The 11,873-nt window shown below is 35.4% G+C and overlaps 1 protein-coding gene across 1 annotated transcript; it reads right to left on the reverse strand.

Moving 5' to 3' along the window:
* Nucleotides 1-2,851: 2,851 nt before the first annotated feature.
* Nucleotides 2,852-10,178, reverse strand: LOC113054181 (uncharacterized). The gene is made up of 11 exons (XM_026219536.1): nt 10,070-10,178; nt 9,897-9,958; nt 7,979-8,203; nt 6,822-6,961; nt 6,478-6,744; nt 5,285-5,603; nt 4,875-5,085; nt 4,675-4,743; nt 4,509-4,574; nt 4,260-4,373; nt 2,852-3,597 (listed from the first exon to the last, which is right to left on the reverse strand). The coding sequence occupies exons 1-11, from the start codon at nt 10,089-10,091 to the stop codon at nt 3,179-3,181; spliced, it is 1,914 nt and encodes a 637-aa protein (XP_026075321.1). The 5' UTR covers nt 10,092-10,178; the 3' UTR covers nt 2,852-3,178.
* Nucleotides 10,179-11,873: the final 1,695 nt, after the last annotated feature.

Consider the following 11,873-nt stretch of genomic DNA (forward strand, 5'->3'; position numbering starts at 1 on the left):
GTGTATGTACTGTACATGTGGAAATTAACAATAAAGCAGACTTGACTTGATTTATTTGATCAAAAGCACAGGGGGGAAAAGTGAAATATTATTATGAAGTAAAATAAATGTTTTCTATTTTAATATACATTAAAATCTATTTTATTTCTGTGATTTTCAGCATCATTCCTCCAGTCTTCAGTGTCACATGATCTTCAGAAATCATTCTAATATGATGATTTATTATCAGAGTTGTGCTGCTGAACTGTGATACTTCTTTCAGGATTCTTTGATGAATGAAAAGTTAAAAAAGAATAGAATTTATTTCAAAAATAAGTCTTTTGTAACAATAAAAACTAGAGTTCAAAAGTTTGTGGTCAGTAAAATTTATGCTTTCTTTCTAAAAATGAATAGAACTCTTTTACAATGGATTTTTGATTGTTTTGATTCAGATCGACACTTCGGAGCCTGTTCGCGACTCCGTTGATTTGGATCGCCACTTCAGCGCCTGTTCGCGACTCCGTTGATTCTGATCGGCACTTCGGAGCCTGTTCGCGAGAATCGCGACTCTGTTGATTCTGATCGGCACTTCGGAGCCTGTTCGCGAGAATCGCGACTCGGTTGATTCAGATCGCCACTTCGGAGCCTGTTCGCGAGAATCGCGACTCGGTTGATTCTGATCGGCACTTCGGAGCCTGTTCGCGAGAATCGCGACTCGGTTGATTCAGATCGCCACTTCGGAGCCAGTTCGCGAGAATCGCGACTCGGTTGATTCAGATCGCCACTTCGGAGCCTGTTCGCGAGAATCCCGACTCCGTTGATTCGGATCGCCACTTCGGCGCCTGTTCGCGAGAATCGCGACTCGGTTGATTCGGATCGCCACTTCAGCGCCTGTTCTCGAGAATCGCGACTCGGTTGATTCAGATTGCCACTTCGCCGCCTGTTCGCAACTCTTATATCTAAGTATGAACTAACTTGCAATACAGTAAATATTCTTACTCTACCCTAAATCAGTGAAAAATTGTTTGGTTCAGTTTACAGAAAAGTGTACGTCACACATCCTCCTCAGATGAGTATTTAACATCTTTATTATTGTGGGGATTAGTGTGTAAGTGCTACACACACACACACACACACACACACACACACCGGTGAGAGTTTGGGATCAGAATGATTTATTTTGATGAAAAAAATTATTGTTATTATTTATTTTTTACATGAGTTTACTCATCAAAACTGCATTTATTAATAAGTGTTTTTTTTTTTTTTTGAACTACAAGTCTTTTATCTGCATTGATGTTCACTTCATTGAATTTGCACTCTATTTGCCTTGCGCTGCTTTATTTAACTTGATTTTTAATTTTATTATATGCCTTTTTTAACTTTCCCTTATTGTATAGTTGTATCTACATTTTATATTTGATCTAGATTTTTAGGCTTTAATGTTAATGGTATCTGTATGCACCGGAGTCTGAGTGTAGCGCAATTTCGATTCTCTGTGTATGTACTGTACATGTGGAAATTAACAATAAAGCAGACTTGACTTGATTTATTTGATCAAAAGTACAGGGGGGGGGGGGAAGTGAAATATTATTATGAAGTAAAACAAAATTTTTCTATTTTAATATACATTAAAATCTATTTTATTTCTGTGATTTTCAGCATCATTCCTCCAGTCTTCAGTGTCACATGATCTTCAGAAATCATTCTAATATGATGATTTATTATCAGAGTTGTGCTGCTGAACTGTGATACTTCTTTCAGGATTCTTTGATGAATGAAAAGTTAAAAAAGAAGAGAATTTATTTAAAATAGAAGTCTTTTGTAACAATAAAAACTAGAGTTCAATGGTTTTTGGTCAGTAAAATTTATGCTTTCTTTCTAAAAAAAAATAATAGAAAACTTTTACATTGAATTGTTGATTGTTTTGATTCAGATCGGGACTTCGGAGCATGTTTGTGATTTTTTTTTAATTTTTATTCAGATCTGGACATCGGACTAGGAAGTGCGAGTTACTTGATTCAGATCAGAACTGTGGTGTAGAGCCCTGCACGGACTCAGGCCCTTTTTTAGCTCATCAGAATTATGGTCCCGAGAAAAAAAAAAAAAAGAAAAAAAAAAAAAACTTAAATACACTGTAAAAAGTGAACATGGGTCTAAGTTGGATTACTAGAACTATTTGAGTCTATTAACTTCGTATTTCTGCTTTCCTAATCGTAATGGATTATTGTACACTCATTCAACTTGAGCGCATATAAATTCACAAATACTCGAATATCTCACTTTCACCCAAAGTATAATTTCCCTTTAAAAGAATCGCCGCGTCAGACGTTTTTTTCTGACGTCATGACGCACGAGCCCGATTTCAACGCGTGATTTTTTTTTCCAAACCAGTTGAGCGCAAACCACGCCCCCTACTCGAAAACCCCACCCCGCAGCCGTGACTCACGTCTTTAGCTCGATTTCATTGGTCAACTCTATCACAGTGCTTATTGCTACATTGCGTTGAAACAAACGAACACATTTTTATACAATCATAGATATATGGATATAATATTCAAAACACAAATAAAAGGGTGTACAAAATAAAAAAAAATTATTAAGTTACATAATGTAGGCTGCTATAAAACAGGAACACAGAGAAGCTTAATACTGATATATATATATATATATATATATATATATATATATATATATATATATAATTTTAATTTAATATAGCGAACAATATGACCTTTTACCTGCATTCCTAGCCCAGAATTCAAGACTTTAGGTGCATCTTGACTTAAAGTGGCATCAAAGTAACCCAACAACGATTTAAAAGCATGTCTTTGTTTGCATTTTGCGTGATCATTAGTATTAATCAACTTGCTGACTGGCCATAGAATGCTTTATTTATCAATTACATAGATAAAATACAAAAATGTCCTGGTACACAAAAACATTACATGCAATTCACAATTGCTATAAAAACTTTTGAATTTTTTTTCTGTGCAGTTAATATTTTTAACAAGTTTCCAAAAATGATTTTAAAATGGCTACATAACCTGCAGTCTGGATCTAAATTTCATAAATAATACTATGTTTGCATTAACTAATCTACGAAATAACCATTTTTAAACACACTCACACACACACACTCACACACACACACACACACTCACACACACCCAAACCCACCCACGTCATACAAATAATTTTATGCTTGATGTGAGTAATTCATTGCCACAGATTCTGACAATTTGTGGCGAACCCTGACAGCCTTTTTCCCTTTATATCTGCTGTAGTCATGCTCTGAACCAGAACTGCATTTTCTGGGGCGTCCAGCTGTCAAACGCTGCCTAGAACCAGTCTTAGCTGTTCTTCTGGCCACTGCTGTTGGCTGACAGCCAATAATAGGACCTGGTCGTCTAGCAGCTCGTCTTAACGCTGCTGCACGTTTTGATACAGACATCCCTTTACCAAAGCAGTAAAATGCCGAGATCAGTTGGGTCTGGTTGTGCTGCATCTTTTCAAGCTGCTTGGCCATTTTAGACATGGCATTACTGTAGTCTGGGTTTTCAGCCATTTCACTGAGCAGTCTCAGCATCCGTTTCACAGGAGACTGAGGTAAAGATGCTGTTTAAAGAGACAACAATAAAAAACTATTATATAACAACAAACACCCACAAATGCCTATTAAAAGCTGAAAAACACTGTTCTCAACAACAGGAATCACACAGTCCTGTTTAAATATATGCCTATACAGTCATCTGGTTATACTACAGTATTGCACTTGATTACATTTATCTCTTTCTATTAATCTGCCTCCATTCATTGGATTTTAAATACCTTTGTTTTAATTTACCTACTTTTAACTTACTGAATTAATAAAAAAAAAGTATAAAATGTTTTTTTAATCATTTTCTTTTTTTACAGAAATAAATGGCGTATAATTGAATACAGAATATTGTGTAGTAGTAGATCCCCACAAAATACTAAAAAGCTTGCACTTAAGACCAAAAAGGTTAAAGCAAGAATACCAAACGGCAGACTATGCCAACGTGTGCAAAGTAAAAAATAAAAAAAATCAAACATCTGACGTAATTTACTCAGCATAAGGTTGTTCCAAATATGCACAGCATGGAAAAATGACAATGCAAATATACTACAGCAACTGTTTGATTACCAACCAATAACCATTTTAAGGTGAACTATCCCTTTAAGGATCCCTTTAAGCTAGGGCCCAAATAAGCATCTATACAGAATTTTGAATGTAACTTTAAGCTTAATTGACTCACCTCCCTCTGAGTTACCCTGAACACAGGGATGGTTGGAGTATGGGTCCTCTTGCATAGGTGATATTTGTTGCAGTTGTGTAGAGCTGGTCGAAGACAGGTCCAGCTGATGTGACTCTACAATTCAAAAGATACAGATAGACAAACTGAAATGTTACAAGAGTGTTTCTGTTCAATATGCCACCATAAGAAAGAAAAGAAAAGAAAATACATTAAAAAAAACCCCAGCACCATCCCTCCCTTTATACTGACCATCATCTTCAGCACTGAGATGATACTGATGATCAGAAGTGCAGGTTTCTTGTTTCCGAGGCACGTCTAAAAAAATGTATACCAATGTTGCACTGCTGTAATAGTTGTTTTGTGAAGAATTAAGCATGTTTGATGAAGTTTCTTTGTCCCACTTGAACTTCCTTACCTGGAGCTAATGTGCTTGGCGTTGGCATATTTTGCCGTAAAGGGTTTAGAAAGTCAAGAGAAACTGAGGCTGTGAAGATGATGAACAAGACATATAATTAATATAATAATTTAATAGTTAAAATATCTAAAGAAGAAAGTTTTTAAAAACAGCATTAGTCAGTGTGTGTGTGACAACCTATGGTACAAAGAAATACTTACCTTTTGTTATTTTCAGCAGCTCAGCCCTCATTTCAGCTGTTGTGGGGAGAAAGTTGATGGAGGTGATGTTGTAATTTTGCACTACTGCTGCCTGGTGTTTGCATGGTGCCCCACTATGGCCAACTGGACAAGTGCAGAGCTCCAGCTCCATGTCCACGGTATATGTGTGCCCTAATGTGGATGATCTCACCTGAAATTTCTTTTCTCCAACCTAACAGTGACATAAAGACAAAAATACAGACATATTGGATGTTTCTCAATTATAAAAATGCACAGAACGGACCTGCATTCTCGCGTATTTCGTATTGAAGTTTAACTTTGCCAGTTGATGATGACAGTATGAAAACAAGACTTAAAAGGCTTAAAAACACACATTTTTTAATGATCCATAATTAAAAATTACATTTTACCTGAGAAATATCCGATGCTTTGATATTACTTTGTGTAGCAAGAAATCTTGACCGGTGGAATGCCTCCCAATGGCCAAGAGCAACGTCTGTCACACGTGCTTCATAGTACATCTCTAGTTGGGTAATGAAAAGGTTGAATAATTGAGGCAGGTTGAATGCTTTTGTCCTATGAAGTATTTTGTCTTTCAAGACACGCATTGCAGCCTCCACATAGTTATTGGTTTGGTTGCCACAGGTTGGCAAGTCCCTCCTATAGCTGAGAGCCCAACTCTCACGTCGACTGTAAAGATTCTGTAGATAGGTCAGGAATTTCCTGTATCTGTAATGGGTAAAGAGAAATTGTAAAGAATAAAAACAATACAATAAAACCCTCAGGATAGGTCTCGGGAGGGTAAATGCATCAGAAGTACTACTAAAATATTTAAGCTACCTCTAACTGTCTCCTATTTTCTCTACCTGGTGGTCAAAGGGTGGTCAAGGGCTTGCTGGTAGAGTAATTCAACTGTACTCATCTCCCTGGCATAAAGCATGTCTTTTACTATGCTGAACATTGTCTGCCTGTCCTTCATCTCAACTTCATGTTCTTTGTTCCACAACCACCTCCACACAGCTTGGAGAAGATGAAATATGCAGAGCAGTTGTGCGGCTTCAGGAAAGACCTGTGCTATAGCTCCCTTCTCAGCCTTTGAGTCATCTGTCAAAAACACACGAGGGCCTGCCTCACCTCGCCCTCCAAAGGCATCATTTTTCAGCAAGGACTTCAGCAGCTCTAATCCCTCACTAATTGTCTTCTCATCTTCTGACTGTGTTATCACTATCCCAAGAGGAAGACCACCTGCACAGGTGTGTGTGAGGAGGAGAAACACCCTGCAGTTCTCCCGGTCCATGTTACCAGATGAATCCATAAAACACATTTCTCCACTATTTGAGAGAGTGTGTGTTTGTTTCATCAATGGGGAACAAATGGCTACAAGTGGTGTTCCTGCTGAAGATATTTTAAGCTTGGCGCAGGTGTCATTACAGGCTGCATTGTACGATTCTACCTGTCTTTCCAAAGCCGCTAGCATTGCCTCCCCACTTTGCTCTCCAAACTCCTGCTTTTTCAACTTCTGATACAGTCTGCAAATTAAAATTGTCTTGACTAAATAAGTTCGTCAAAGCAACTGATTTGCACCAAGTGAAATTTCACATACCTGTAGCAAAACTGAAGGTCTGGGCAAATGGCACGGTTGGCTGAGACATTTACATATTTGTTGCCATGTTCAGCCAACAGGTCACTTTTAACTACAGCCAGAGCTGAGGTTGGACTGTGCCCAACCTCAAACAACTGTGTCAGGGTTTCAATTGCCTTGACCCCTACATCCTTGTGCCTCAGTGCCTCCGCAACAAAGATGTTATGATTGTGTACATTGTACAAACGCACCGAAGTAGGGTAAGTAGGTATATGGGGATCAATGCTCCTGAAAAATAAAAACAAATCACACAAAGAAGCAAGCAAAAGCACTGATTTTATCCAATCTTGACATTTCTAACCCACCTACTAGTTCCTCCCCTTTTGTCTGTAGTCTTCACCAGAGTGCAAAGCATTTTTGCCTCGCAGCATGTATTTTTTGAAAGCCGCCTTTGATTAGCCGTGTCTGATCGGACATAAACATTGTGCTGGCACCTGTAATGAGCCTAAAGATAGACATACTATGAATGTTTAAATATGTATAGAAGTATGCACAAATCTTAGACATGCTAATTTTTTTATTTAGTTATTTATATATTTTACATTACTCTGGCAATAGAAAATTATGTCCAAACTTACATTTTGCCATTAATTGTAATTATATTTATTATTACACCTTTAGTTGTCCAGGAAAACATTTCATTGACATATAAGATCTCTTCTTCCAGGGAGAAAATTGCAACAAGTCCAACAGCAAAAAGTATGGATTACACAGATATATGATCTCAGTTTCAACAGTCCAACAGGGATTCCATAAAGAAACAAAAAAAGACAGGCTACATACTGTGCAAATATCTCCAAGACCTTTGGATAAATCAACCTGCAAAGCTAAAAAAATTGAAAAATGTATTCGCATATGTAATGTATATGCTGTAAATTGATGATGCTTTCAGAAATAGTGTTCTAAATTATGTATTTTTATTAAATAATGTCATGAATACATTTTTTATTAATGTTTTAGATTTTATCATTTAAATTTTCAGGTATATTTCTCCAAGTGTATTGGAGATTTTGCCACAGGTTTTAGTGTCTCTCCATTTTTTCACCTCTTTATGCAATCCCAGATGGACTAGATGATGGTGAGATTTGATCTATGTGTGAACTATATGATTTCAGATCACCTGTGCATACAAAAATCCATCAATCCATCTCACTTGTCCTAAGGTTATACAAATACTGGAGTCTAGAGATAGCAAGTCCATCACAGGGATACAAATCTCACTGGACTATTTCAATTAATGGTAAAAGTCAGTGTTAACTGATATTACTTACTGGCAGAATAAAGTGAAATATATATAATACATATATAAATAATGGTCTTGAAATTTGGGGGAAGAATCTAATGTGCCTTTTGCACAGTACAATTCTGTATGTTAACAAAATTTACTGTAAAGTCATTTTCAGTGTAACTAATGGTCTTACACTTATATAGTGTAAAGATGAATTAAATTATTTGATATTACCTTATAAAGTACACGTTGTCCCTTATTTGGTTTTGTCACTGCCACGCTCCAACTCACTCCTGATGATTCACTAAGCTTTCCCACCCATTCCTTTACTTCACAAATTTCTGTCAATGCAATTCTTAGTGATGCCTCAAAACTTGTGTGGTCCAGGTGTGAGTTGCCTTCTGTAGTGCACAAACGATATGTGCAGAAGTGATATTTATACCCAGGAGGCAACCAGTTCTGTAAAAGTAAAAAGAAGTCACCAAACAGAAAATTCACCCATTAGTATTATAACTGAGATGGCCCAACGTTTAGACACATAACAGTAAACCAAGTTTATTTAACAAATAAAATAAAATAAAATACTAGTGTCCAAAATCTTTTGCACAGTAGTGTGTGTGTATACACGGCCATTCAAAACTTTAGTATCAGTAAGACTTATGTTTTTAAATAAGTCTCTTATGCTCATCAAGGCTGCATTTGATGATCAAAAATACAGGAAAAAACAATAATCTTGCAAAATGTTATGACAATATAAAACAAAGTTTCCTTCTTAAATATACATTTTAAACTGTCATTTATTTCTGTATATAAGTGCATTTATTTAAAATATAAATCTTTTATACATTTTTAATATTTGCTATCACTTGGTATTAATTTAACACTGAATAAACAACTTGCTGAATAAATTTTTTTATTTCTTTCAAAAAAAATAAAAAAAATAGCCCAAACTTTAGAACTGCAGAGTATATTGTTAGAAAAGATTAATATTTTGAATAAATGTTCTTCTTTTTAACCTTTTATTCATCAAAGAATCCTGAAAAATTATCACAGGTTCCAAAAAAATATTAAGTAGCACAACAATTTCCAACATTGATAATAAATCAGCACATTAGAATAATCTTTTTGAGGAAATTACACTGAAGACTGGAGTAATGATGCTGAAAATTCAGCTTTGATCACAAGAATAAATTAGATTTAGAAAACATAGAAAAAATTATTTTACACCATAATAATATTTAACAATAAAAAAAAATTCCCTGTATTTTTTGATCAAATGAATGCAGCCTTGATGAGCATAAGAAACAACAGTAAAAATAAATAAGTAAATAAATAAAGTGAAAAATAATAATTCATTATTATCACAAATTTTTGACTGGTAGTGTGTGTGTGTGTGTGTGTGTGTGTGTGTGTGTGTGTATCATATCAGGACACAACTCTGTATAATGACATGGGTATGACACAGGTATTACAAGGAGAGGGTTCTTATGAGGACATAACCCATGTCCCCATTTTTCAAAACACTTATAAATCATACAGAATGAGTTTTTTTGAGAAAGTAAAAATGCACAAAGTTTCCTGTGAGGGTTAGGGTTAGGTGTAGGGTTGGTGAAGGGACATAGAATATACAGTTTCTACAGAATAAAAACCATTACACCTATGGGATGAACACACTTTACACAAAAACAAACATGCGTGTATGTGTTTGCAAATATGATTTATTCTTAAGCAATATTTTTATCAGTTTTCTATCAGCTGAGACCTTTAAATTTTATCCAGGGGTATTTATTTAATTTTTTTTCCTTTATAGAGGGCATTTTCCCATTAATCTCATTAATACTTTTATTTCAAATTCTTACATTTGATCCATGAATACAATTTATAATAATGTGATTATCTATACCTATAAAATGTAATAATTTACACTGAAAAATACAACTGTATTAAATAATATCATGAGATTATTTTAAATATTTTTATAATATAAAAAAACAAGAAATTATGATGCCAGTAGGTGCCAGTATTGAGCGTTTAATGAGTGAGTCGAATATCATTGTCATTGAGTAAAATCAGAGACAGTTTACTTTGGTAAAATATATAAATATGTACAATGTTTATTTATTTTTATTTTTTTCTGAAATCATATTTTTACCTTCAGATGTACGGCTTGGTCTTCACCACAGCCCAAACATGCGCACTCTCCTGAGAGCGAACCTAATGAATAAGATAAAGTTCAAATGAAAACTTTAATAATACATGTAAAAACTCACATTGAGACCTACAAATACTTCTAATAATAAAATGTTATTGAAAAGAACTGTTTACCGTTAGTCAGCGACGGATCCATCAACGACTTTGATTGACGTCCAAACTTCTTCTCAGGTGAGGTAACAGAGTTGACCAATGAAATCGAGCTAGAGACGTGAGTCACGGCTGCGGGGGTGGGGTTTTCGCGTAGGGGGCGTGGTTTGCGCTCAACCGGTTTGGGAAATAAAATCACGCGAGTGAGACGAACGTGAGTGAGTTGGTGCGGAGAAAAAAAAGACGGTTGCTGTTAATTGGAATGCACCTGAAAATTAAAGTGTTCAACACGAACACTTATACCAGTAATTAGTGCTGATATTTCTGTTTGTTTGAGTGAAAAACCCATCCGTTACAACAGACATATGTTTCAGTTAGCCGCTGATTTAGTGGTTAGTGTTTTACATGGACTTTGCTGATAAGCTAGCGGCCAGCGACCTTAATTAGTTAAGCCTGTGTGAAAATATGAAACGTACGATGATCAAAGACTTTCCTGGAGCCGGATAGCGTTGTCGAGTGATGGACTTTGCTGAGATCGTCAACCGTGTGTACCTTCTCTTCATCAATCTTCTCATCATCACGAATCCTCTCCACCTGTCTTCTGCTGCTGACGCCGTTGATCCGAAGCACGTGAGATTACATGCACCTTGAAAAAAGTTACCATTTGTTTGTTTGGCTTTTGTGGTGAAACAGCCATTGAGTTTAAGGCTACAACGTACCCGAGCTACATTCAGGCCTGCATCATTTGAACACTTGAAGGGTATTTTATTTTAAGATTTTTGCCGGCTATTTTATTTTCTTGGGCCCTTATTTGTTTAATGTGATTTAAATGCAGCTGTGATGTGAAAAGTGAGTTGTACCAGACATATTTAATTTCTGACATTCTTTTCTAAGTAAATCTGTTTTATATATTTTTTTTAAAAAACCTTTGTGGTTACTGACTCTTTTGATATTTCAGTTAATTAAGAAAAAGAGTACAATTTGGGTTAAATTGGAAATTGTTTATAGGAGAAGAGTAATTTCAAAACCTTTAATATCCTGTTAAAGTGTTAGTATTACTGTTTAAATTGTGATTTAAAGGGGAATAGTGTTTTACTTAAAAAGATAGTAACAACACACACACACACACAAGTTAGATACACTTACATTTATTTGTGAAACCTCACTTATTTGATTTAAAAGATATTTAAAGAACTCAGGATAGCCACCTCTCATTATAGTTCAGCACGCTAGAGAGGCGCTACACTCAGTTTACAGAAAAGTGTACGTCACACATCCTCCTCAGATGAGTATTTAACATCTTTATTATTGTGGGGATCAGTGTGTAAGTGCTACACACACAACCACACACACACACACACACCGGTGAGAGTTTGGGATCAGAATGATTTATTTTGATGAAAAAAAAATATTGTTATTTATTTTTACAGGAGTTTACTCATCAAAACCGCATTTATTAATAAGTGTTTTTTTTTTTGCACTAAAAGTCTTTTATCTGCATTGATGTTCACTTCATTGAATTTGCACTCTATTTGCCTTGCGCTGCTTTATTTAACTTGATTTTTAATTTTATTATATGCCTTTTTTAACTTTCCCTTATTGTATAGTTGTATCTACATTTTATATTTGATCTAGATTTTTAGGCTTTAATGTTGATGGTATCTGTATGCACCGGAGTCTGAGTGTAGCGCAATTTCGATTCTCTGTGTGTATGTACTGTACATGTGGAAGTTAACAATAAAGCAGACTTGACTTGATTTATTTGATCAAAAGTACAGGGGGGAAAAAGTGAAACATTATGAAGTAAAACAAAATTTTTCTATTTGAA

Source organism: Carassius auratus, chromosome 3, assembly GCF_003368295.1.
Source record: "Carassius auratus strain Wakin chromosome 3, ASM336829v1, whole genome shotgun sequence".
Classification (NCBI taxonomy): domain Eukaryota; kingdom Metazoa; phylum Chordata; class Actinopteri; order Cypriniformes; family Cyprinidae; genus Carassius; species Carassius auratus.